Here is a 27,712-nt window from a genome sequence, read left to right as displayed (position 1 = left end):
GGGGACTTGATTTGGACGGCTAATTGCGGAGGGCGGCGGAGACACTGAGAGCGACTTAAACAAATCAAAAAAATTAAGAGCAAAGCGCATCCTTTATTGCCGAAATTCCAGTCCCTAACTAGATTCTTTTCCACTTTTGAAGACCACCTCGTAGAAACGCGTTTCGTCCATTTTCTCCGAGATCAACTCCAGAGTGCACTTGCTCGCTTTGAGCAAGTTCTTGACCGGATGTACCGGGAGCTGGAAAGTGTCCTCGGAAGTGATGTCTTCGAAGACGACTGTTTTCAGAGTGACGAAAGGACAACGGTTGGGAAGTTTCACTTGGTATGTGACCGTCTCTTCGGTGGTCTGTCGCATCGGATGAGTTTCGGAATTTAGAATGAGCTTCAAAATGCGAGTACCGGTGGGAGTATCTGAAACGGAAAACTCAGGAACATCACCTACACTCCGATTAATTATCGAACAGACAGCCCCGTAGCTACGGGGGGGCAAGAGGGGGCTGAGCCCCCCCTAGCAGTTGTGGTTGCCCCCCCTGGAAGACTTATATATTATAAATTTCAAATTAGTAATAAAATTTCAATATAATGCCGATTGCCGAAGCTTATTAACTGGCCCCACCCGCCCCACCTTTATTTTCGTACAGGGTATATTATTTGGCAATATCACCTTACCGTTGATGTTGACCGTATAAAAAAATGAACATGTCACATTTTATTCCATAGCCTACTATGTAGGTACTTGAGAAAAGTCAAAAATATTATATGGATTTTCTAAAAATTGAGCTTTTATTGAAATGGACAAAAAATCGACAAAAAATTCTGAGATGTAGATCTCGATGAGCTTAATCAAAAAACATAAGGTCTTGATGGTCCCAGACCAAGATTTTTCAAAAATTCGGTTCCAAAGTCGACATTTCAAGATTTCTGAAAAATTACATTTCTTTTGGCGGCTCTGGAAAAATTGTACGAATTTTCGAAAAAATAAAACCAAAAAAAAAACATTTGGAGATCGAAATCAATAAAAAGATCCCTTCTACTAGTTTTCGAAAATGCGTGGAAAAAGTCAAATTTTTTTTATAGATTTTCAAAAATTGAGCTTTTGTTGAAATTGGCTGAAAATCTACAAAAAATTCTGAGATGTAGATCTCGACGAGTTTAGTCAAAAAACATAAGGTCTTGCTGCTATTCGGTTTCCAAGTCGAATTTTTAAAATTTCTCAAAAATTATACTCCTATTTCTTTTGACGATTCTAGAAAAATTTTACAAATTTTCGATCAAATAAAACCAAAAACAACATCTGAAGATTGAAATAAATAAAAGAATGACTTTCGGTAATTTTTGGAAATGCTAAGAAAAGTCAAAATTTATTTAGTTTTCAAAAATTGAGCTTTTGTTAGAGTTGACAAAAAATTCTGAAATATAGATCTCGATGAGCTTAATCGAAAAACATGTTCATGCTCCCGGAGCAAAATTTACGAAATATTGGGTTCTACCTAAAATTTCTAAAAAATCTCAAAAGTGACTTAAAAAAAAGTTATTTCTTTATGCGATTGTGGAAAAATTCGACGAAATATCAAAAAAATAAAACCAAAAATAACATCTGTAGATCGAAATCAATAAAGAGATCCCTTTTGCTAATTTTCGAAGATGCTTGGGAAAAGTCAAAAAATGTATATGGATTTTCAAAAATTGAGCTTTTGTTGAAATTAACAAAAAATCAACAAAAAATTCCGAGATGTAGATCTCGATGAGCTTAATCCAAAAACATAAGGTCTTGATGGTCCCAGACCAAGATTTTCGAAAAATTCGGTTTCAAAGTCGACATTCCAAAATTTCTCAAAAATTACATTTCTTTTGGCGGCTTTGGAAAAATTGTACAAATTTTCGAGAAAATAAAACCAAAAACAACATTTGGAGATCGAAATCGATAAAGAGATCCCTTTTGCTAATTTTCGAAAACGGTTGGGAAAAGTCAAAAACATTTTATGGATTTTCAAAAATTTAGCTTTTGTTGAAGTTGACTAAAAATCCACAAAAAAATCTGAAATGTTGATCTCGACGAGCTCAGTCAAAAAACACAAGGTGTAGATGGTCCCAGATCAAGATTTTCGAAACATTCGGTTTCAAAGTTCAAAAATTACATTTCGTTTGGCGATTGCTGAAAAATTTTACGACTTTTCAACCAAATAAAACCAAAAACAACATCTGGAGATCGAAATCAATAAAGGAATCCCTTTTGGTAATCTCGAACGTGCTTGAAAAAAGTCAAAAATTTGATACAGGTTCTCAAAAATTGCCATATTTCTTCCGTCGATTCTGGAAAAATTGTAAGAATTTTCAAAAAAATTGAATCCAAAACAAAACGATTTTTGGAAATCGAGATGAACAAAGGAGTCTCTTTTGATAATTTTTAAAAATGCTTGGGAAAAGTAAAAAATTTTATATGGGTTTTCAAAAATTGAACTTTCGTAAAAGTTGACAAAAAATTCTGAAATATAGATTTGGACGAGCTTAAAAAAACATGACAGGTTCACGGTTCCGGATCAAAATTTTCGAAATACTCGGTTTCGAGCTCGAATTTTCAAAATTTCTCAAAAATTACCATATTTCTTTTGGCGATTGTGAAAAAATTGTACGAATTTTCGAAAAAATAACCAAAAACAACATCTGGAGATCGAAATCAATAAAGGAATCCCTTTTGGTAATCTCGAACGTGCTTGAAAAAAAGTCAAAAATTTGACACAGGTTCTCAAAAATTGCCATATTTCTCCCGTCGATTCTGGAAAAAAAGTTAGAATTTTCAAAAAAATTGAATCCAAAACGATTTCTGGAAATCGAGATGAACAAAGGAATCTCTTTTGGTAATTTTCGAAAATGCTTGGGAAAAGCCAAAAATTTTATATGGGTTTTCAAAAATTGAACTTTCGTAAAAGTTGACAAAAAATTCTGAAATATTGATTTCGACGAGCTTAAAAAAACATGACAGGTTCAAGGTTCCGGATCAAAATTTTCGAAATACTCGGTTTCGAGCTGGAATTTTCAAAATTTCTCAAAAATTACCATATTTCTTTTGGCGATTATGGAAAAATTGTACGAATTTTCGAAAAAACAACCAAAAACAACATCTGGAGATCGAAATCAATAAAGGAATCCCTTTTGGTAATTTCGAATGTGCTTGAAAAAAGTCAAAAATTTGATACAGGTTCTCAAAAATTGCCATTTTTCTTCCGTCGATTCTGCAAAAAATGTAAGAATTTTCAAAAAAATTGAATCCAAAACGATTTTTGGAAGAAATCGAGATGAACAAAGGAATTCTTTTGGTAATTTTCGAAAATGCTTGGGAAAAGTCAAAAATTTGATATGGGTTTCCAAAAATTTAGCTTTTGTTAAAGTTGACAAAAAATTCTGAAATGCACATTTCGACGAGTTTAAAAAAACATGACGAGTTCATGGTTCCGTACCAAAATTTTCGAAATATTTGGTTTCGAAGTCGGATTTTTAAAATATGTACTAAACATGCAAAAAAATAAACTCAAACAAATTGGATGTTACCTATATGGTCACTACACAAATTTTTGGATGCAGTACAGCTGTTTGTCAATCTACATTCTCTGTTTTAACCAGCATTTTAACCAAGTACCGTACTAATTTTTTGGACTTCGACAGGTTTTTACGAAAATTTAGCGTAAAAAATCGACGTTTCCAATTATTTTAATGTTCTTTCAAATATAAAAACTCAGAAAAAATAAAGTAGTTATCTGAGTGTATTATTAAAATATAAATATTTACATGAAGCCCCCTCTGTCGACAAACTTGCCCCCCCTGAATAAGTTTTCTAGCTACGGGGCTGGAACAGATGGAGTTGTAAGAGTGCGTGTTCTTCACGTGATCACTCCATCTGTTCGGTAAACTAATTATAGACGTCTTACAGATTCGTTTGAACCAAAACTTGTACTCTTCTCCTTGTACGTACTGCATGACCATCTTCTTTCGGGCGTGCCACAAGATGACATTCTTCATGGGTATGGTGAGATACAGGATCATGGGACAGTTTGTGGTCACGCAGGGCTTTATCTTGCACCTGCACACCAAGTTCTCGTAGTTCTCGGGAACGACAAGGGAGAGTCGTTCGTAGCAATCTTTCGTTACCGTTCCCGTCATCGTCACTTTTATTCCCCAGTCTCCCACGTCGGGATTCGTGAAGTAGATCCACATGTCTCTAGGTTCGATATGCTGACAACAAAATGCGTGCTTCACGACGCACTGCCCTTGCGAGTTGAAGTGTGCTACGGAGCTTTCGAGGACAAACTCCTTGACGGTCTTCAGGCGTTTGAGCTCCTCCCAAGGAAACAAGACGTTTTTCTCTTGAGACACGTGCTGGTACCCGACGTAGATTAAATAATCGGCTTCCACTTTGAACGGCGACTGGAGATCGAAGACGATCTCGCAAGGCTTGTACAGCTCGACGGTCACGGGAATCTCCATGCAGGCGTAGGAAACGTCGGGAATGCCGACGATGTTTACGGCGATGCTCTTCCCGAACTTGTGTCCGGGAGTTTCGCCGCACAACACCAAAGTCGCCAAGCTAGTCCTGACCGACTTCGCGTGGAACCTCACTTTCAAGGCCTTCGACTGGCGCGGTTCAACCGTGATGTTGTCGTGGAGCACCGTAAACAAGTGACTGTCGTTGCCGAAGAACACCTCCTTGTAGTAAATCGGATCTTCTCCTAAGTTGACCAGGTCCAGCTGAGATACGTTCGACTGAGTCAAAAGCGCCTCGATCTTAATGTCCTCGCAGGGAGAATAGTGCGGCAGAATGTCGTATAAATAGCTGACAATGAGGAGTATTTCCACCATTTCGGTTTCGCTGAGTTGCGACGGCGATATGACGTAGCTGAAGTTCAGCATCTGCCACGTCTTGACCAAAACGCAAATGTTGTGGAAAATCTCCTCGGGATTGAACGAGGCGGTGTACATCTGCTTGATTTCCGACCGGACGTACGGGCAGTAGTGGGCCGTCACGGCTCCCAGGACCAACCCGTCTTGAAGGTCTGCTTTCAGGAATACCAGATCTTTGTCGGCCGGCGGCGGAGACCACAGTTTCGACTTCTCTTCGCTGTAGCAAACCCGAAGCCACTCTTTTAGCGCTTTCTCGCGTTCTCCGTACACGTCCATTTCGATAAAAATTTCCTCTTCCGCGTCAAAGGATATCTTTGACACCGAGATAAAAGAGTATCCGCGCTTGCCGTCCCTTTGAGCAGTCAGGTTTTCTTCCGACACCGGAGGGACGTACGGCACGGTGCGGAAAAAAAAGAATGCTTTGATGATCTGCAAAATCAGATCGATCCAGCACTGTTTAGAAAGGCGGTAGAAGATCGCTTCGTCCATCGGTTTCTGCTTAGGGCGCTTGATATTCTCGTACTGCACGTACTGGTCATAGTTTAGGAGGTATTTAGCCTTGACGTGGGGCAACGACACGGGAAAATCCTCAAGGTAGCGTAAGATGTTGGCGTTCGTTTTTGACACGTACGACAACCACGTGGTTTCTTCGAGGTCCTTCGGAAAACTACGGAGCAGCTGTAAGAATTAAGAACGTCGTTCGCTAACATACCTGGGTGCTAGCTTGTCCCTTATGTCCTTTCCTGCTATATTCATGATGAGTTGGAGCAACGGCATGTCGGATACTTTGGGTGGCATTAGTCCTCCGAAAATCCTTTTCTTTAGAGGTTCTCGAACTTTGCAAAATTCCGAGAATCCTTCCGGTATTCGATAGTACCCTTTGAAATAGAAACCCTGACTGAACAGCCATTGCTCTAACGCCTTTTGGAGATTTCTCATGTAATTCGCGTATGCGGACGTGTCGTCGTCGGTTGGAAAAAGCGGAAAGCAAGTAGTGTTTCTATTTGTCAATGTTTGTTTTTGCGACCTCGGTCTATGGTGGTGTGAAAATTCGTCCATGCTAGATTTACGAGTTTTGTCGTCGTTGTCTTTTTGCTGTGTTATCAAGAAATAGAATGCGTGCGTGGTCAAAAGACAGTTTTCGACCACTCCTGTCACCTCTACCACACAGGTAGAATCGCAAGAACAACAAAACTGAACAATGGTGTTGAAGCACGTCGGGTGCGAACATTCGTAGTGCAAGGTGACGTCCATCAGAGTTTCTACTTTCGAAATCGTTCGTTCTTCAAACCTAACGTTCAGATTCTCCCAGTCGCTCTTCGCCGAAATTTTGCAATTTTCGAAATGATTGAACATATGCAAACGTATCTGGAGTTGGCTGTTCGTGTTCAACGGTACCGGCTCGAAGTCACAATGCTGGGTCGACGGAAGTATCACCGGGGTATCGTAGACCCCGTGTAGCGTCAAGTAGTTGAAAATTTTATTATCATAGTAGTGACGTAAAAAAATCGGTAGTTCGATTTCATAGTCACCCTTTTCCATCGGAAAAAATTCTGCGTTGAAGCTTACCGTCTGACCGGGTTCTAAGTTGATTTTGTACGAGACCTCGTAATATTCGACTTCGACGTCGTTCGTTGGAGCCAGAGCGAACGGATCACCCAGATCGTCGATTCGTATACAAACAGCGGCAGTTTCAGTGGTCACATTTGTAATTTCGAAAGTAGTGGAAGTCATGTTGTTGCAGTGGCCCTCCCCGAAGTAGAAGAACCTTATGTTGAGACTCGAAAATTCGAGGGTTTTGTCGATCGCGGAGCAATTTACTCTGATCAGAGCCAGCGACCTAGGAATTTTTTTAATCGTAACACCCCTGATTCCACCATAGCGTAAATGTTCTTCTTGGAGAAAGTACACTGGAGTGGCGCTGCTACTGCTCTTACGAAAAGCAGGTCCTATAATGTCGTTAACGACGTACGGCAGCAACAGCGCATACGTGCTGACGTAGTTGGGATGGAAGTGGAGAAAAAGGATTTTAGTTTCTTCCACTTGCAGAACCACTTTACCTAGATGTTTGTATTGATCGTCTTCGGAATCTGTGACGGAAAACTCTGGAACTTCGTCTATAATGAAAGAAATCCACACTACGCCTTTGGAAACGTTGGTCACTTTAAAAGCCAAAGTGTCGAAAGAATACGGCGCTATCTTTCTAAAGAACAGAGTTTCAGGTTTGAGGATAATGTCGGGGTATTCGACGCATCCCTTCAAATTAATTTTGACTTCTTCGCCCTCGTCGATCTGGAAGACTATGTCGATTTCGAACTGGATAACGGCTTGCAAAAGAACGCTGATGATAAACACTTGACTGTCTAGCCCCTCTAGGATACCCCTTGTTGGATTGATTGTAATCCCAGGAACAGAGATCTCGTTTGGAATGCTGTACAAAATCGGAAACTCTTTCAGGTTCATCAAAGTTAATTTTTTCCTGACCGGCATGTTCAACGGAATCACGTCGAAGTTAACACTGTACGTGTCGAAAACGACAGAAGTTTGGCGTCTTTTGTACGTCACTAACAAATTCCTTTTTTGACCGCTCTCGGACGTCAAGACGCACTCGCTGGTGTTCAGTTCGATCGGATTAGGCCAGTAAGTGACCGCACACAGTAGAAACTTCTCCGCTTTAATTCCGCCAGCGGACGGGCATAACGTGAAAGAGCCTGCCGATATTTCCCAGTCAAAACTGGTGTAGGCATTAAGGCTGTTGATGATTTTGAAAAATTTAAACTTGCGGTCCTGCTCGGTGAATTCAATCGTCTCGGTGTCTAGTTTGAGAGTTTTGGGTACTACTTGAGCGACCGCCGTCACTTCGTACAACGTAGAATAGTTAACCAAAACGTATATGTTGATGTAGTACCGGCCAGTGCTGCAAGTACTAAAGCTAAAATACATTTTCTTTTTTTCCTTCGGAGCGATGGAGTATCGAGTGTCGCCCTCGAAAAACAGGAAGGATTTGGACGATTTCAAGTTGACGAAAATCGGAAACGTGTTCCGGTTTTCGATCACGAAGAAGTCCGTGACCGTCGTGAAGGCTGCCACCTGCGACACACACCTCGTTAAAAGTACCACAAGCCTAGAGTCGTACCTTTCGTAGCCGAATCGATTTTGGAGTTATCTTCACGTTGTACAAAAGTCTTGGCGCCAAAGGATAAAACGAAGTACTTGCCAACGGTTCTTTATTTCTTCTGACGATTTTCCCGCACTCGCCGCCATATTCTCCAAGCTTGGATTGGCTCAACTCGTACTCGTGCCAGTCCGCGGTGTCTTGTTTCGGTTTCGATTGTAAACTTCTTATGTACGCCAGCCAAAAGTCGTTGTGTTGCATTTTCTTCTGTAGCTCCACTCTGGTAAGTCGATGCGGCAGTTCCGGCTTTAACCTTACAGAAAAAATTAGGACGTGAGTACCACGGTACGCTTTCCTTACGTTAAAGGCAACTTGTCGCAAACGCACTGCTTCTTTCCTGGCTTCCTCTCAACCTCCCTGGCTGCGAAGGAGATCGACAGATCGGCTTGCCCCACTCTTTTAAACGTACCCTTTTTCGGAAAGTCTTCGGCTAGCAAGTCGAATGTGATCTTCTTCTCTTCGCGAGACAGCGACACGGCTCTTATGGTGACTGACACCACTAAACTGTGGCCACCCGCCAAATCGAACTCGTTCGGATGGACGTCGATGCAGACCGACTTATTGTACTTTACCCGTAAGGGCAAGTGCGTGGAGTTGTTCATGATAAGCAGTTCTCGTCGATAAACTTTCTCCAAAACCAACCCTTCTAAAGTCATTAAGGTCGGTCTTAACACCACCGCAGCATACTCTTTTTCTCCGTGCACGCAAACACCTATGGCGTGTTCGAAACTGAAGTTTTCTTCCGATTCGTCCTGCGGAGGTGTCATATTCAAAATCGCAACGGCACTCAAGTTGCTTATCTCTCTGGTCAAATTTGTTTGTATCGATTCCGAGTCCATTGCCGTGATAGACGAAGGTTGAGCACTAGGTGCTGCAAATGACAAGGCGGTCAAATCGAAAAGTTCGCGAGTACGACGATTACCGAACATGGCGTCGCTAGGAGTCACGTCTCTGCAGTCCATGCGGATGACTTTCAGAAAACAAGCGGCGTAATTTTTATCTTTCCTAGCTCGCGTCACGATAGGGGCGAATCTACAAACAATAGATATGACCAGGGACCGGAAGAATATGCAGCAAAAAATGCCAGATATGCACCTAAATAAGCAAAATGTAGAGAAAAGAAACAAAAGCACAAACTAAATATTACAGGTTTGAAAAAAATCTGAAGTTGGAAAATCAACTTCGTAGCGTCATTAGTAGAAGCAAATGCAACAAATTCATATAACTGTGTAGACGACTTGAAAATGCATTAAAATATGCATTTATTACGAAATATGTATTTATAGGCAAAATAAAACTATGTCAGGATATTTAGAAAGTTATGAAACCGAAAGGTATTTTAAAAGATACTTAAAACTACTTCGCATAAAAATATGCAAGAGCATACGAAACCGCTCTTCGGTTATTGGCAAATTTCGACCCTTACGTCATCTGAATTATAGCTCCTTTAAGAGCCGACAGTCGCCCGTCGATCGGTTTTATAATGAAATTGCGGTAGTTGTCGTCGATTTTTCTCGCCTCGTCCAACGTCTGAAAAATGTTAATAATTGTCATAATTACGCCTCATGAATATTAATCGGTTGCTCGTTTCCATTGGTTGTGCTCGCACCTGCCTACCGACACGTGACTTACCACGATGCTACCCTTGATCTCGGCCATGACGCAAAACATAGAATGCGAGGAACTAAAGTTTTTGATCAAGAGAGGCTGAGTGGACGTAGAGCCGTAGTACGTAGGAGGGAAGTCGAGGAGGGTGAAGTCCAAACTATTGATGAACTTCCTGACGAGGAGTTTCGGCGAAATGAAAGCTCCCATCATGACTACTCGTAGCGGGGGGTCCGACTTAACCCACAATTCCTCGAGGAACTCCCCTTCCTCCTTGCCGACGATCTCCACTTTGATGGCGACCGAACTTCTGGCCTGAAAAAAACCCTCTGTTACGTGAGGGATTAGAGTACAAGGTTTACACCCACGGGAAGGACTCCTTTGCGCGGCTCGATGGTCATCTCCAGCGCGTTCTTGGCCATGTCGATGGCGAAGTGAGTCCCCTTGAAGCCCGAGTTTTTTATGTAAAAAATGCGAGTCGTCGCATGATTAACCGCGTCTATCCTTCCAAAGTCGAGCAGTTGCGGTTCGAGAGAGAGTATCGACTTGGAGAGCTTCCTAAAGAAAGAGTAGTACTTTTGGCACCTTAGCTAGGGGTCGTCTTACACAACGAAGTGGTAGCGCATCTCTTTACCGTTCACCCATATGGTAGTGAAACCCTTCAGCACCCCTCCGGTTCTCCTGTATGTATAATGGACGGTCCGAGTGATCTTTATCCCAGGCGAGAGGTACTGTCCGCTGGTGAAGGATGCGAACTCGAACGTCTGCAAAATTTTCGTTGAAGTTTTGTCGCGGATGGGGGAAAGATTACTTTAGAGTTGGGTTCGCAGAGGCGGATGAAGGCTAAGCGGCTGCCGCAGTTCTGGATGACCAGACGTTCTTTGTAGTGTTTGCCTTCGTAGGCATTGTCGAAGAGCATGTAGGAAGGCGTGATGCGGACATCGTCGAACGTGAAAACCTTTTCTTGTGGGAGTTCATCGTCGTCGGAAGATTCCACTGATCGAGGTGATCCTTTTGCTGTGTTTTTGAAGGTTTCATGGGACATTCGCAATTGTAGAAAAAAAAAAAGGGAAGAAAATAAATTGACGTTTCTTACAAAAAGCTTACTACGTTCTATAAAAAAAAGCAATGGTATTTTTGCTTACCGAAAATCAAGTTATTATGCTTAGGGAGGAGAGTCGGCATAGTAAACTTAGAAGTGGTAATAAACAAGAACACCTTGAACGTCAAAACGAAGTCGTTCGATATACTCCAACAACCAAAAAAAGACAGCAGTCTCCGTAGTAGAAACTTCTTCTGATTTTGGTGCATACGTTTTTAAACTATGAATTTTCTTACGTCACTATTATGATAATAAATTTTCGACTACTTGACAGTAAAGTCACTTTATAAAAAATCGTCGAGTACGGTTACAATCGAGGTTGTAAGTAATTAACGAATCCGTTTGTCTAGTAACGACACAGTTTTCACAATTCAGTTGGCTGGCGTTTTTAAACGTCACATTTTTTATGAGAGTTTCTTAACTGCAATGTCTGCTGACTCTTTTGGTACTCATCGCACATTTCCAATTTCTAATGACAACATTTTAGAATCGGACGAAAACTTATGCGACATCATCGTGGTGGACGATGTCAGAATTACTCCCGGGTATGTGCACTTTAAGAACGCATATCAAGGTAAACGTTTCAAGCAAAAAGTGGTCATACAAAACTGTGGTAAACACTTGGCTTTCATCCGAATGCTCGAGTCGAGCTCAAAAGTAAGTATCCGTCGAAAATTACGTAGACTATTTTAATGCTTTCCAGAGTTTCACAATCATGTCCTTTCCAAAAGGGATTTACCTTTCTTCAGGTATGAAACTAACTCGTACCGTGAGTTACACTTATGACAAAACGCTAGGGGTTCTAAAAGGTTTCGTTAACATATGGATTAACGAAAAGGAAATCAATTACAAATTTTTTGTGTACGGATGATAATATTTGGAAAATAGTAATGTGCAAACACATTTTTAGGACCTTGACGCAAACCATTCTCTCGATAGAGCCGCAACAAGTAGATTTCGGTAATCTAGATGCCGTGAACCGAGCGTCTTCTAGAACTTTTTATCTAAAAAACTCTGGTTGCAAAGGATCAATGTTTGCTATAGATTTGGGTCGGAACCCTCTAGGTCTTATGGTTCAACCCATGAAAGGAGTAATTTCGGTACCACCGTAATATAACCTTCATTTTTACTTTCTTTATCGTTTCTTCTTCAGGCAAAGAGTACTGTGCCCATAACGGTAGAAATCGTTGGTTCCAAAGTAGGAGATTTCTTAGAAGAGTTATGGCTGAAAACAGATCCTCCGTTGAGGATCGTAGTCATGGGAACGTTTATCGAACCTAAAATTGTCCTACGAAAATGGATCAGCGGCTTAGACTTCACTCTAATGCATTTCAGTTCCACTTACTACGGTGCTGGTACTACAAGACCGCTCTTTATTAAAAATTTTAGTTCATCGCATTCGATGTACTGCATAATGGCAGAGGTCAGGGGTACTACTATGGTACGTACTTGGGATTATAAAAATCGATTCTTTAAAAATGTGCGTTAGACTTTGGAAGAAGCAAGAAAAATCGACGATAATTATCGTAACTTTTATGTAAGACCGATAGACGGGCGAGTGGCAGCTCTTAAAGGAGCCATCATTCAATTATCGTAAGCTTATGTCTCAAGCCTTTTCTTACCTTCATTTAAAATCGTAGATTCACGCCGAAGGCTGAGCCGAGAAGAGTACAGCACTACGCCGCATGTTTCCTGAAGATAATTCGCATGGACTGCAAGGACGTGGATACGGATATATACGGTACTTTTGAATCGGATGAGGCTGACCTCTTATCGCCAATTCTTTTTAGAATATTCAAATGAAATTCATCGAGATATGAGCGACGTTGCCTCGTACGCCCCCAGCAGAGACACTTTTTTTAAGGAAAACAGTACGAACACCATCGTGAGTTTTACCGCCGAAGAAGACACATTAGGGGGCGAACATGAGTTTAGTTTTGAGCATTCAATAGGGGTTTGTCTTTATGGCGAAGCGGAAGCTGCCGGCGTTATTCTGAGACCAACATTCCTCGCTTTAAGCGAATTGACTCTAGATAAGTTGTATCAGCGGGAGATACTGGTTACCAATAAATCACAGATTTTACCTGTGAAGGTGGTTTACCAAAAGGTGGCATCCATCGATGTAAGACCTACAGAATTTGTGTTGGCACGTGGTGACTGCTTAGAAATATTGGTTACAATAAGATCTACCAAACTGGATTTGCTGGTCAAGGAGATCACTTTTGAACTGCTTGCAAGAGATGTTCCTCCAGAAAAGAATGTCGTTAGAAAAGTGGGCGTAGCTCATTTGACAATTCGCTTGGAAACTTCTGCTGTCGTAAGAAAGCCAAAGTTTGATCACTGTGTTGTCTGTACCGATATAAATGACAGGTATGCTGGAATCATATATGAGACAACTTTTCATCTTTGTGCTTAGGTTAGATCCGGAGTTTCCATTTCGGCTTAACGAGATGGAATTGGCGAAGAAAAGAAAAAATGACACCTACTACATGAATTACATCCGAAGTTTACAAAGGCGTCTACCTGAGCGACGGAGTCGTTCTATCGTACAGAAACTGTTACGGTGTTCAAATATGCCATATAAAGAACCACTCGAGGATCAATGTCGTTACTGTAAACAATTCATACCGTTACCGCCAAGTTTACTGTATAACGTAAAGATCACTCCAAAGTCGATAACTCTACGAAAGGTCACGACATCATATCTATGTTTTTTAGCTAATTTTTTTCTTTTAGGTGGCAGCTTACACGACCATATCCGATTATTTCGAAATCGAAAATTTAAATACGTTTCCCATCCAAGTCTCTACAAAATCGTCAAAGACTTGTATAGTTTTCGATCAATTAAAGCACGTTATTCAGAGTAAAGAAAAAAGAAAAATCATCTTCGAGTTTAGTACCACGGAAGTTGGGAAATATAACGTCAATATAAACGTCTTAGTCAACGACAGTACGTTGTATGAAGTGACAGCCGTAGCTCAAGTGGTTCCCAAAACCCTTAAAATAGAAAGCGAGACCATAGAATTCTCGCAAAGAGACGGACATTTTAAATTTTTCAGATTAATTAACAATCTCAACGCGTACACCGTATTTTCTTGGGACGTGCCTGACGGTTGTTACAAGATATTCCCCATGTTAGGCGGTATCCAGGCTGAGAGATCTATGCTGTGCTTGGTTACGTTCGATCCAGGTCTGTCCCTACCCGTGAAAACTGAATGTACTTTGACTTCTGAAAGTGGCCAACAAAGAGTACTTGTAATATCGAGCCAAAAACGAGAGCCTCTTGTGGCTTTCGACAGTAACAACATCGACCTAGGGATGATTCCTTTAAATGTATGCGTCATTAAGAAACTGACTCTAACAAATTTAAAAAGATTTCAAACTGTATATCGAATTGATAATTGTAATCCTATTCCTGGAATCGTTGTGGAACCGAGCGACGGAGTTTTACATGAGTTAAACAGTGAAACGTTCACAATCAGGATATTACTGAAGGCGGTTATTGAGTTCTCCGTGAAACTACAATTTATAATCGACGAAATCGAAACGATAGAAGTCGGCTTGGAAGGAAAAGTCGCTTTTCCTAGTCTGATATTCAAACCCAGTATTTTACACTTTAGAAAGATGTCGCCGTGTTCTTTCGATACTTTGGCGTTTAAAGTTACCAATTCCTCTCCCTGCGAGTCGTCCGTCGCTTTCCCATTTGAGGAGTATCCGGAGTTTACCGTCAGCGAAGACGAAGACGATTTTACTCACCAAAGTCAGATAACGCTTCCGGCTGACGCGAGCAAAATGCTGTTCTTGCACTTTTTCCCTGTGTATATTAGCACCTACTCGATACTCTTGCCTTACGTCGTCAATGGTATTATCGGACCGACACGCGTTAACAGCGGTCGTTCGCGCAATGCTCAATATTACCTGGAAGCGAATATGCCACAATACGAAAATTTACCGTCCGTAAAACTCGGAAAACTTCCCTTATGGCTGGCGACCGTTCGCATTAATTGTGCAGCGACGGACGTAAGTCTTGCTCTTTCTCAAGCTGACATTGGTTTTGTGTTTTACGGAAAAGGTCACTACAATAATATGACGAAGACCGAGTTTGTGATTTCCAACGTCGGCAGCAAAATGCACACGTTCTGTATCAGAACGGACGAATTAAGTGATCCGTTCTCTTTGACACCAAAGAGCGATTCAAATATAGAGATTTACGATTCGTCCTATAAGATCATGTTAGAACCGGGCGAAAAAATAGTGTTCGACGCAGAGTTTTCGCCGTCGGAAGTCGGAGGTTACGAAGTCAGATTACCTATTTTCCTGAAACATTACTTCGACAACAAGATGTTCAGTTGTTTAAGAATGACAGGAGTGTACGACCGGCCTAAGATAATCTCGATGTACGAACGTTACGCTCTGGAACCGGTTCCTGTCGGTTTAATAAGTGATCAAAGTATATTTTTAAATTTGCATGACCACTTTGAAAATTGCCAGATCTTTATCGAGACTGACTTAATAGGAGTAACTGTTAGCTTTGACGAAAAGCCAAAGATAGGCGATTTTCTGCTGGGCTCGACGCTTCATTTTAAAACAACAAAACCCCGTTGCATTAATACTGAAATCGTTTTTCGCTGCACTTGTAAAGCTGAGTGCACCATCGCAGTCACTGGAGTTGTAGAAAATTGCCTACTGACGACGCATACTTACGCATACATGTTGCAGAATCGGGAATCAAAGGTTGAGGTAATTTGTTTTGATCATTTTCTATTCCAAAAAAGAGAAGTCTTCGGCACTTTTACTTTTGCATGGAGTGTGTTTTAAAATATTTCTCTTTTTTGGAATTCTCTCGATGGAAATCGTCAACGTTGCGTGTACTGTAGAATCCGTCCGATACTTCGTTCCTCAATGTGACTCCCCGTTCTAAATTTGTGAATATGACAGCTAATCAGAATACGAGCTGTTTTCCTTTGTTTCCCGCTGACGATGACTATTCCGACTATGCTTGCTACATGCGAAGCGTGCGGAAAGCTCTAGAAGACTGGCTCTACTCTCAAGCGTTTTACTTGAAGAGCTATCACAGACTACCAGACGGCTTCGCAGATTTCGCTAAAATTCACAAAACCAAAACAGACAAGAAATTCGGACACGTGAGGCCAGCGCACGTCGAAGATTTACCACTTGTCGTGCTGTTGATAAATTTTGCCGGCCCCCGCGTTAGAAAAATATTAATGACGACCAAGTATAATAGGCAGTAGTCTGTTTCTGTTAAGCTGACGGCAAAATTTTAGGACACCCGAACTGGGCGACGAGATGGGTTGGTTCAAATTCACCTACACGACCAGATGCAACGTTTTAAAGTATCTTCGACAGTTTCCTGTCTATTTGCCCCACGTTAAAACAAAATATCTTCTGAATTACGAACAATACCAATTTTATGTAAAACTGAAACATCCAGAGACGAAGATCATGGACGAATCGACTTACCGTCGACTATGCACCCAATGCTTTGTCGATTTGATTTTGCAGATCATTAAAGTTTTCGTCTTTGATCGCGTGATACCTCTGTCGATGCCGACCGACGCCGAACAGGAAGAAGACGATTCGTCGTTGGCGTACGACCATCTGTATGCGGTTATGTCGGCCGAGCACGTCGGCGAGGACATTTTAAAAACTGGAATTTACGGCTCGAGAGAAAAAGTGCTAATAAAGTGGCTGCAAACGTGTTACGACGTGCAGAAAGAAACTCTATGGAACAGACGGCCCGCCGACAGGGAAGTAATTTTTTTCGAAACAGACTTGCGAGACGGACTCGTCCTGGGCGCTACCATAGCTCAATACGTCCCGTACGTTAGTGAAGAAATCCGTGACATGTATTCGAACCCACGAACGTGCGAAGAGCTGCACCACAACGCCTGCATCCTAGTCAGAACTTGCCAGCTGTTGCGCTTCAGCTACATCCTCAGACCTGACGCGTTCTTGCAAAGCAACGCCATCGAGATGCTTCTCTTCGTGACCTACTTGTACACCATCTTGCCGTATTACGCCCCCAAGTCTACCAGAATGATAGAAGCGCCTCTGACGGAAAAGTCCACGATTCCGATCCAACTGGAAAACTTAGGCAACGACCCCATCGTTTACGAGGTGTTGTTCTTCAACAACCCGAACGGGCTGTTTTTCGCACTCGAATCCGTGGTGACGATCGCGCCGCAAACCGAAAAAGCCGCCAGAATTCGATATCATGCCAAGTTCGTCACGACGGCCACCACCACCGTACTGTTCTCTGGGGAGACACCCGAAAACAAGTACGGTAGGAGCATCGCCATGACGCTCCTGGGCGTAGCTGACGTTACCGAAGCCTACCAAGAGATGCCGCTGACCCTCAAGTTGTACAAGCCCTGTCAGCTTTCTCTGCCTATACACTCTCCTTTTCACGTACCGTCCTCGTATACTGCTATCTTCGGGCCGTATACGAACCCCGCGGACTGCAACAAAGTGTTGTATCCTTGGCAGGAGTTGAGAACTTTGAAAAGGCCTAAAGAGTTGATCATGCACCAGGACACATTTGAGTTCGATTCAGAAGGCAACACGACGGTATCTCCGGTAGTGTGCGTTCAAAAAATTGGTCCTAGGGATATACTCTGTTACTGGACGAATCCAGAAGTAGGAGACTGGGTGGTTAAAGTACACCTCTTAGGAAAACCGACAGAGGAGTGCTACGAACGTATAGATGTTAAGATTCCTCCCCATTACTCACAGTTGACGTGCAAATGCCAAGTCAAGAACGTCAAAACCGGATGTCCGAAATTACTCTACGCTAAGTTGCCCAAGATCAACACGCCCTTGTGGAACGCGCGTAAGAAGATGCTCCTGTACAGCGTCGAAGAGGGCGCGGAAAAGCAATTTTGGTCCAGGATAGTCTGTAAGTGGCGATGCTTCTGTGTGCGTAAATTTATCGAATATGTTTTAGATACCTCTATGGGCACTCGGATTCTCAAGCTGATCTTCAATTCGGAAACTCATCCTGTGGCCGAGAATATCCCAGACTCAATGACTTATCTCGTGGACGTCCTCAGCTCAAAACTCTTCATAACTGTGGAGAAAGTAGTGATAGACGACATCATTTCTGACGACTTTTACGAACTTCCCATTCATCCTCTGAAAAGCGTCCTCAGGAACAAGATCGCCAAATTGCACCTCGTCACGGAAAACGGTCTAGAAACGCGATTTTATAATCTGCATTTCATAAAAGGCGAATCGATCCACAAAGAAAGCCTGATGGAAACAAACCAATAATAAATTTACATTTAAGATCTGCGAATCTTTTTTCCGACTGCGACACGAATCCGCGCAAAAACTGCACCAGGAAGTGTCACTCGACCGCAGCCTCGGGCTCTCAAAATTCATTGTTATTGCCAAGGTGATGCGACGCTGTCGTATCTTGCGGTTTCCTCTTTCTCTTAACTGCTTTTTATTAATTGTTATTTGCTCGTCCACTCCAGCCCCGCGTAATATGTTTTTATTGTCGCATAATACACAGCGTCAAGTATCCGAGGGTCCGTAATTCAATTGGAGCGTCGTTCCCCTCAAAAGAGTCGAGATGTTTGGATAAACGAATTAGCAAACAGAGCAGCAACCCGCAGACGCACGCCTCAACGAGCCATTTCAATATTTAATAATTAAAAATTACGACGCCCAAGGCGACGTGCATCTGCTTCACCTCTTGCGTGCCGAGGCTTGCAGGCTGAATTTCAATTAGAGAAAAACAAAGAAAAGACGGTAATTGGTTTATTGTATTCGGATCGAGACGCAGAAATGAGAATCTGATTCACCCAGCGAAACTTATTATTAGTTGTTTTAGAAGTGTTATGGAATTTGATGATTTTCTACATACGGAACACGACCACAACTGGAATTAACTTCATCAAAAAAATAAATGTTTTGTGTTTGCAGATCGTAGCGGTGGCATTCCAGGTCTGACAGTATCGTTGACAACGTAAAGCAAAAGTATCAAAGATTTCTGTCGTTTCGGTTTCACAGAAAACTTAATCATTGCCTTCAGTATTCGTAATTGTGATCGGTTGACTGTCTAACTCGTGTAAAACTTATTGGTGCTGGGTTCTACAACGATTCCAGGAATAGCGTTACAATTATTATCAATTCGATATACAGTTTGAAATCTTTTCAAATTTGTTAGTCAGTTTCTTAATGACGCATACGTTTAAAGGAATCATTCCTAGGTCGATGTTATTATTGTCGAAAGCCACCAGAGACTCTCGTTTTTGGCTCGATATTACAAGTACTCTTTGTTGGCCACTTTCAGAAGTCAAAGTACATTCAGTTTTTAGGAGTGGGGACAGACCTGGATCGAACGTAACCAAGCACAGCATAGATCTCTCGGCCTGGATACCGCCTTACATGGGGAATATCTTGTAACAACCGTCAGGCACGTCCCAGGAAAATACGGTGTACGCGTTGAGACTGTTAATTAATAAAAAAAATTTCAAATGTCCATCTCTTTGCGAGAATTCTATGGTCTCGCTTTCTATTTTAAGGGTTTTGGGAACCACTTGAGCTACGGCTGTCACTTCATACAACGTACTGTCGTTGACTAAGACGTTTATATTGACGTTATATTTCCCAACTTCCGTGGTACTAAACTCGAAGATGATTTTTCTTTTTTCTTTACTCTGAATAACGTGCTTTAATTGATCGAAAACTATACAAGTCTTTGACGATTTTGTAGAGACTTGGATGGGAAACGTATTTAAATTTTCGATTTCGAAATAATCGGATATGGTCGTGTAAGCTGCCACGTAAAAGAAAAAATTAGCTAAAAAACATAGATATGGTGTCGTTACTTTTCGTAGAGTTATCGACTTTGGAGTGATCTTTACGTTATACAGTAAACTTGGCGGTAACGGTATGAATTGTTTACAATAACAACGTTAATCCTCGAGTGGTTTTTTATACGCCATCTTTGAACACCGTAACAATTTCTGTACGATAGAACGACTCCGTCGCTCTGGTAGACGCCTTTGTAAACTTCGGATGTAATTCATGTAGTAGCTAGGTGTCATTTTTTCTTTTCTTTGCCAATTCCATGTCGTTAAGCCGAAATGGAAACTCTAGATTTAACCTAAGGACAAAGATGAGAAGTCGTCTCATATATGATCCCAGTATTTATATCAGTACAGGCAACACAGTGATCAAGCTTTGGCTTTCTTACGACACCCGAAGTTTCCAAGCGAATTGTCAAATTTCGATTTCACAATTTTCCAATTTCGGATTTTTCTATGTTACTCATCAGTTTTTTTAATTGTTCAATTTTTTCATTTTACAATTTTCCATATTTTCGATTTTCCAATTTTTAGAATTTCAGTTAATTTTCACTTTTTAGATTTTTAAAATTTTTCGATTTTTCATTTATCAGATGCTCCATTTTTCGAATTTTCAATTTCTGAATTTTCAGTTAAGTATTTATCCGCTTTTCCAATTTTTGGATTTTCCAATTTTTTTTTAAATTGCTTTATTTTCAAAACCATGATTTTGATCTCTCAAGTTTCGTTTTTCGATTTTACGATTATCCGGTTTTTCAAACATCTTATTCACTAAATTGTTTGATTTTTCAAGTTTTCGATTTTTTATTAATTTTCAATTTTTTAATTCTTTAGTTTTTGATTTGTGAATCTTTCGCTTTTCCAATTTCTTTATTTTTAGTTATTCGATTTTGCAATTTTTCGAGTTTTCAGTTGTTTTTCAGTTATACGGTTTTTCAGTAGTTTGATTTTATAAATTTTCGAATTAAAATTTTTTCTTCTGCAACTTTTCGATTTGTAACTTTTTGATTTTGCAATTTCCGATTTTTGCAATTATCGGATTTTTTGAGTTTCTTGGACTTTTTAGAATTCTTAGATTCTTTGATTTTTTTAGCCTTTTTTTTTTGATAATTTCGATTTTTCTATGTTAATAGATTTCCAGAATTTCCTGGATGTCTTGCGTTTCTTGGATTTTTGGGATATTTCCATTTTTGGTTTTTTTGGATTCTCGGGATTTTTTTAAATTTTTGGATTTTTTAGGGTTTTTTGGATATTTTCAATTTTTGGAATTATTGGATTTTGTGAGTGTTTTTGACTTTCGCGGGTTTCTTGGAATTTTTTAAATTTGAAAACTTTCGATTTTTGGATTTAAAGAATTTCTTGGATTTCTTAAATTTTTTGGGATTTTAAAATGTTTGGATTTTTTTGGATATTTTCGATTTTTGGAATTATTGGATCTCTTGAGTGTTTTTGAGTTTCTTGGACTTTTTAGAATTCTTAAATTCTTTGATTTTTTATTTTTCCTTATTTTTTTTTGATAATTTCGATTTTTCTGTGTTAATAGATTTCCAGAATTTCTTGGGTGTTTCGCGTTTCTTTAATGTTTGGGATATTTTCCATTTTTGGTTTTTTTGGATTCCCCGGATTTTTTTTAATTTTTGGGTTTTTTGGATACTTTGGAAGTTTTAGATTAATGGATTTCCAAAATCTCTTGTTTTTTCATTTTCTTGTTTTTTGTCTTTTTTTTTTGGATATTTTCAATTTTTGGAATTATTGGATTTCTCGAGTGTTTTTGACTTTCGCGGGTTTCTTGGAATTTTAAAATTTGAAAACTTTCGACTTATGGATTTAAACAATTTCTTGGATTTCTTAAATTTTTTGGGTTTTTAAAATGTTTAGATATTTTTTGGATATTTTCGATTTTTGGAATTATTGGATCTCATGAGTATTTTTGAGTTTCTCAGATTTATTGAATTTTTTAGTTTTTTTTTTGGATTATCATGGTTTTAAATTTTCTGCAAATTTTAGATTTTTGGATTTCCTGAGTTTCTTGTTTTTTTTTGGATATTTCGGATTTTTTGGAATTTTCGAATTCCTTGGATTGTTTTGGATGTTTAGGATTTTCTGACATTTTTTAATTCTTTTGGGTTTTTTGGATATTTTTGATTTTTGCAAGATCCTCCAAGAAAATAAGGGTGGGTGGGCGGGGGGCTAGTACTTTGCAAGATAAGACTGATTTTGGCAGATAACCCACTCTTCTAAGAAAATAAAGGGTGGGTGGGGGGGGGGGGGCTAAGACTTATCAAGATGAGACTGATTTTGGCAAATGACATCCGCTAAGAAAATAAGGGAGGGTGGGCGGGAGCCTAGTACTTGCCAAGATAAGACTGATTTTGGCAGATGACTTATTCTTCTAAGAAAATAAAATTGAAAAATCAGACAAATGAAAAATTGAAAAAGAAACAAATCTTATAGAATCGAATTCGAAAATTCCTGTCAACTTTTGAATATTTCATTTGATAATTTTTTGACAATTTTGCAGTTTTTAACTGCAATTTTTGATTTTTCAAGTTTTAACTTTACGATTTTGGAATTTTTTGATTCTTAATTTTTCAAGTTCTAAGGTTAAAATTTTTCGTTTTCACGATTGTCACTTTTCGACTTTTTATAAAAGAACAAATTTATTCGAACCGAAATTTTGAAAAATCGAAAAATTGAAAATTAGAAACAAAATTTTCACATGTTTTAAAGTTACGGTAAACATGGCAATCACAACGCCGAGTAAGAGTCAATTAAAGACGTACTTCTAAGTTTAAATTATCTTAATGCCTACTATGAGATTCTAACAATTTTTCCGTCGCCCTCTATCGTGTGGTAGATTTAAGAACAGTTTTGTTGCTGTTATGAGGGTAGTCCATGCCCGGTCTCCTCCAACTCACCTCACGGCCTCCAGCGCCTCCCCCATCGCGTCCTCCGACCACGGCGTCGGGTTGGACCTCGACAGCTCGATGCCCTCCCGCTTGCACCTGCCGTACAGCGTCCCCGTGGGGATGCCGAACTCGGTGGAGGCCTTCTGCACGGACGTCTGCCCCGAGCGGATGGACTCCAGCGCCTTCTCGAGGTCCTCGGGCGTCCACAGTACGCCCACTTTTCTAACGACATTCTTTTCGGGAGGAACATCTCTTGCAAGTTGTTCAAAAGTGACCTATTTGACCAGCAAATCCAGTTTGGTAGTTCTTATTGTAACCAATATTTCTAAGCAGCCACCACGTGTCAACACAAATTCTGTTGGTCTTACGTCGATGCCACCTTTTGGTAAACCACCTTCACAGGTAAAATCTGTGATTTATTGGTAACCAGTATCTCCCTCTGATACAACTTATCTAGAGTCAATTCGCTTAAAGCGAGGAATGTTAGTCTCAAAATAACGCCGGCAACTTCCGCTTCGCCATAAAGACAAACCCCTATTGAATGCTCAAAACTAAACTCATGTTCGCCCCCTAATGTGTCTTCTTCGGCGGTAAAACTCACGATAGTGTTCGTACTGTTTTCCTTAAAAAAAGTCTCTGCTGGGGGCGTACGAGGCAACGTCGCTCATATCTCGATGAAGTTCATTTGAATATTCTAAAAAGAATTGGCGATAAGAGGTCAGCCTCATCCGATTCAAAAGTACCGTATATATCCACGTCCTTGCAGTCCATGCGAATTATCTTCAAGAAACATGCGGCGTAGTGTTATACGCTTTTCGGCTCAGCCTTCGGCGTGAATCTAAGATTTTACATGAAGGTAAGAAAAGACTTGAGACGTAAGCTTACGATATTTGAATGATGGCTAGCGGTTTTACGCAAAAGTTACGATAATTATCGTCGATTTTTCTTGCTTCTTCCAAAGTCTAACACACAGTTTTAAAGAATCGATTTTTATAATCCCAAGTACGTACCATAGTAGTACCCCTGACCTCTGCCATTATGCAATACATCGAATGCGATGAGCTAAAATTTTTAATAAAGAGCGGTCTTGTAGTACCAGCACCGTAGTAAGAGGAACTGAAATGCATTAGATTGAAGTCTAAGCCGCTGATCCATTTTCGTAGGACAATTTTAGGTTCGATAAACGTTCCCATGACTACGATCCTCAACGGAGGAACTGTTTTCAGCCATAACTCTTCTAAGAAATCTCCTACCTTGGAACCAACGATTTCTATCGTTATGGGCACAGTACTTATTGTCTGAAGAAGGACTGATGAAGAAAGTAAAAATGAAGGTTATGTTACGGTGGTACCGAAATTACTCCTTTCATGGGTTGAACCATAAGACCTAGAGGGTTCCGACCCAAATCTATAGCAAACATTGATCCTTTGCAACCAGAGTTTTTTAGATAAAAAGTTCTAGAAGACGCTCGGTTCACGGCATCTAGATTACCGAAATCTACTTGTTGCGGCTCTATCGAAAGAATGGTTTGCGTCAAGGTCCTAAAAATGTGTTTGCACGTTACTATTTTCCAAATATTATCATCCGTACACAAAAAATTTGTAATTGATTTCCTTTTCGTTAATCCATATGTTAACGAAACCTTTTAGAACCCCTAGCGTTTTGTCATAAGTGTAACTCACGGTACGAGTTAGTTTCATACCTGAAGAAAGGTAAATTCCTTTTGGAAAGGACATGATTGTGAAACTCTGGAAAGCATTAAAATAGTCTACGTAATTTTCGACGGATACTCACTTTTGAGCTCGACTCGAGCATTCGGATGAAAGCCAAGTGTTTACCACAGTTATGTATGACCACTTTTTGCTTGAAACGTTTACCTTGATATCCGTTCTTAAAGTGCACATACCCGGGAGTAATTCTGACATCGTCCACCACGATGATGTCGCATAAGTTTTCGTCCGATTCGAAAATGTTGTCATTAGAAATTGGAAAGGTCCTAAAAGTGTGCATCCGTACACAAAAAATTTGTAATTGATTTCCTTTTCGTTAATCCATATGTTTACGAAACCTTTTATGACCCCTAACGTTTCGTCATAAGAGTAACTCACAGTACGAGTTAGTTTCATATCTGAAGAAAAGTAAATTCCTTTTGGAAAAGACATGATTGTGAAACTCTGGAAAGCATTAAAATACCCTACGTAATTTTCGACGGATTCTTATTTTGGAGCTCGACTCAAGCATTCGGATGAAAGCCAGGTGTTTACCGCAGTTTTGCATGACCACTCTTTGCTTGAAACGTTTATCTTGATATGCGTTCTTATTAAACTACACATACCCGGGAGTAATGCTTTTTTCAAAAGATTGATGAGTAGATTCGTGAAGAATTAATTCAAAAAAGCTCGCGACTTGTGTTAATACTACGGGTTTTCCCGTTGATGTTGAGATTTTAACAATTTTCCAAAAAGCGCACAGCTTAACAAATGCCTCACACTTCTATTCCCACCCCGTTAGTTTACAGCGTTAAACCTGAACCATTATGAGCGAAGATACGTTTTCGGCGTCTCCGTTTCCTTAAGCCCCAGAAAGCGAGCTCCCGAAACCCGAAAACTTCCCCCGTCCGCCTTCGCGTCTTCCAGCTTCGCCGAAACCCGAAAAAGGCGCACTTTCCGGCGCACCCCGCTGCCAATCGATCCCCTCATCGAAGGCGTAAAGTAAACCCTCTAGCGCGAAAAAGAACAAATCGTCCCTCGAAAACATCCCGAAAAATGTTTTCCGATAAAAGCCGTCCTCACAAAGGCACGGGGGCGACTTGGTGGTGTTTAATATTTCTGGGTGTGGTTGGCAGCAATGGTGCGGCGTCTCCATGACGACGCGCCAACATCGACATGCCACGAAAAATCCCCAAGCACCGGCGTCCGGAAAAAACAATCGATATGTTATTCATAATTCGAATTTTTCCGATCGTCTTGCACCGGCAGCGAAAAAGTAGATTGGTATTTATGGCGGGGTGTCGCGGCTGTCGGCGGGGGGTGGCGCGCGCCTCGGGGGCGTTCGGGCCCCCGCGGCTTGATTTATTTATTGTTTATCGAATAATCGCGTCCTGCCGACTGGAGGAGTGCGGCAGCGGTTTTTGCCAGCGGGATTGCATAAGGCGGTAATTGTTTTCGACGGAATAAATGCATTTGCAAGATTGGCCTTGATATTGGCGCTGGGATTATTTGTAAGAAACCAGCGGAACGCGAACGGGAAAAATTTACGGCGATATAATGAGTTGCTTTATTTTAATTACGTATTATGTTTGTTTATGTAGAACTGGGTACTTTCACTATGCTAATTGTCGCGTCGAGCGATTGTTCCTTCGAGATGATTTTAGCCTTCACGTGCACCGAGAGGCGATCGGTATTATTGGAATATTTGGCGGCGATTGAGGCTTAATTAAACTCCGGTGAGAATTTTTACCGGAAGGAATTTTAACTTTCTTCGGCGACGATTGTGGTATATTGAACTTGGCGATAGAAAGTGAAGACGAAACCTATTGTTTCCAAAGTTAGTAGGACGATCGCAAACATGTCTTGACCGTTTGTTTTTTTTTAAAGAGACCAACTTTCTTTGTTCGGTAGTATTTAATATAATCATAGATTTTGCAGTTATGCACCATTCATTCAACACTTCCAATGTTGATTTATTTATTTATTTTTTGTTTATTTCCTATTTTGTTTTAACCTGAAATCAATAGTCTGACTCATCATTTTTTCATAGAAAAAAAGTTGGTAAAATTAACAACATCGGCTTTTAACAACTAAATACAACTGAATGCAACTACTAATACACAATGGGGACTACAACCATTTTCACCAAGGCGGCAGTGTTATCGGAAACCAAAAATCAACCTCTCTAATCCCGTAATATCAATCCACAGTGTAAAAGTTGGAGAAAATGAACTTCGTTAAAATTTATTTACATTAGTTAAATTTCATTCTGTTGTAGACGTAATACGGAAACGACGGCTCACGATCCAAGAACGTTAGAGAAAAAACCCACTCCAATTAATGTTTCCACACTTTGGTAATTTGTGTATCATTCACTTTTCACTATAATAAACCAATGAAAATCCGTTAGTTCAATAAAGCGGTTAGTAGTTGCTATTGCCAAATTCAAGGTACTGTAACAGTTACTCGAGCCGCACAAAACTGTATTTTGACAAGTCATGCGAACCCATCCAATTTTGTGGTGAAAGGAAAACGATTCAAAGTTGCTGTATTTGTTTTGTTTTTTTTTCCTCTCAAAAATAAATCTTATGTTTGTCATTTACGGTTTTGTATTCTTACGCAGAACAATAAAACAGCAGAATTTTTCTCTTTTATTTAAAAGAATAAATATTTTCAACAACTTGTAATACATATATAGTTCCAATTTTAGCCACCGTTAAGTTTTAATTTTGTCGCGGCTTGATCACTCTATTAAAACAGTGATCAAGGAGCGGCGAAAACCGTGATCTGTGTATGTCAAAGGTTTTAATGGTTTAAAAAATTGTCGTTCCTGCTTGTTGTAACATGAAGGAGTTTTCCCAACAATTTATGTCGAATATTCCTATTTTTCTAAAATAAGAGAAAATGATGTGTTGTACAGAGAAAAAATAATTAACAACTTGTTTAAAAAATTCGAATTTATTAACGTAAAATTGAAGTTTTTCTGACAATGTTTAATTATAACAATCACAAAATACTGTTTCTATTATTTTTATATATAAAAAGTATTTATTTCTTTTTGATTTAATATCTGCATAAAAGAGTAGAAAAATGTTCCAGTGGATTAGTGTAGATTCGTTAAATTTCTCTGGTTTTCTCTAAAATTGTGACCGAAGACCGTCTAAAAGAGTGTACCGTATATCGAGTAAGTTTGGTCAAATTCATATACTGTGCAAAAAGACTACGAAAGGTCACAAAAGTTCTTTGGATCTATTTTGTGTCCGTCCGGTGTTTCTAACAAAAATTTTAGAATATTTTACTTCGTAAAGATTCTAAACCCAGAGGGGACACCCAAATTTTGTATATGCCCAGCACGACGACCCTTTTCAGCAAGTTTCCATCTTGGATGAGAAAAAACCTATTCTGTTGTTTCGCTACACAAGTAAATATCCATTTTCTCCACGACGAGCACCAAATCGCATTCACAAAAACCCGGCGATA

The 27,712-nt window shown here is 40.1% G+C and overlaps 2 protein-coding genes across 2 annotated transcripts; one reads left to right on the top strand and one right to left on the bottom strand.

The window, feature by feature from the left end:
* Window positions 1–90: 90 nt before the first annotated feature.
* Window positions 91–11,007, bottom strand: LOC135144074 (cilia- and flagella-associated protein 47-like). The gene is made up of 12 exons (XM_064076056.1): window positions 10,824–11,007; window positions 10,490–10,695; window positions 10,285–10,442; window positions 10,047–10,236; window positions 9,706–9,993; window positions 9,500–9,603; window positions 8,996–9,105; window positions 8,374–8,944; window positions 8,035–8,326; window positions 5,611–7,988; window positions 3,929–5,565; window positions 91–413 (listed from the first exon to the last, which is right to left on the bottom strand). Exons 1-12 carry the CDS (start codon window positions 10,987–10,989, stop codon window positions 115–117), a joined length of 6,399 nt encoding a protein of 2,132 aa, XP_063932126.1. The 5' UTR covers window positions 10,990–11,007; the 3' UTR covers window positions 91–114.
* A 165-nt stretch (window positions 11,008–11,172) lies between these two features.
* LOC135143971 (uncharacterized) lies at window positions 11,173–18,070 on the top strand. The gene is made up of 12 exons (XM_064075873.1): window positions 11,173–11,437; window positions 11,484–11,641; window positions 11,691–11,880; window positions 11,934–12,221; window positions 12,270–12,373; window positions 12,421–12,521; window positions 12,571–13,150; window positions 13,197–13,470; window positions 13,517–15,520; window positions 15,658–16,016; window positions 16,066–17,696; window positions 17,745–18,070. Exons 1-12 carry the CDS (start codon window positions 11,207–11,209, stop codon window positions 18,068–18,070), a joined length of 6,246 nt encoding a protein of 2,081 aa, XP_063931943.1. The 5' UTR covers window positions 11,173–11,206.
* Window positions 18,071–27,712: the final 9,642 nt, after the last annotated feature.

The sequence above is a fragment of the Zophobas morio genome, unplaced genomic scaffold (assembly GCF_036711695.1).
Source record: "Zophobas morio isolate AGI-343-1 ecotype UQ-CSIRO unplaced genomic scaffold, CSIRO_AGI_Zmor_V1 ptg000081l, whole genome shotgun sequence".
NCBI classification, from domain to species: Eukaryota; Metazoa; Arthropoda; class Insecta; order Coleoptera; family Tenebrionidae; genus Zophobas; species Zophobas morio.
This window is presented reverse-complemented; position numbering and strand designations above follow the sequence as displayed.

What these genes read in the sequence shown, in the direction of transcription:
- LOC135144074 (XM_064076056.1), bottom strand. Translation starts at nt 10,989, where the DNA reads ATGCACCAAAATCAGAAGAAGTTTCTACTACGGAGACTGCTGTCTTTT. An exon ending in CGCGCAAAGGAGTCCTTCCC is followed by an intron (nt 9,994 to 10,046) that starts GTGGGTGTAAAC and finishes GGTTTTTTTCAG; the next exon opens with GCCAGAAGTTCGGTCGCCAT. An exon ending in AGATCAAGGGTAGCATCGTG is followed by an intron (nt 9,604 to 9,705) that starts GTAAGTCACGTG and finishes AACATTTTTCAG; the next exon opens with ACGTTGGACGAGGCGAGAAA.
- LOC135143971 (XM_064075873.1), top strand. Translation starts at nt 11,207, where the DNA reads ATGTCTGCTGACTCTTTTGGTACTCATCGCACATTTCCAATTTCTAAT. An exon ending in CCATGAAAGGAGTAATTTCG is followed by an intron (nt 11,881 to 11,933) that starts GTACCACCGTAA and finishes TTTCTTCTTCAG; the next exon opens with GCAAAGAGTACTGTGCCCAT. An exon ending in AAAATATTAATGACGACCAA is followed by an intron (nt 16,017 to 16,065) that starts GTATAATAGGCA and finishes GCAAAATTTTAG; the next exon opens with GACACCCGAACTGGGCGACG.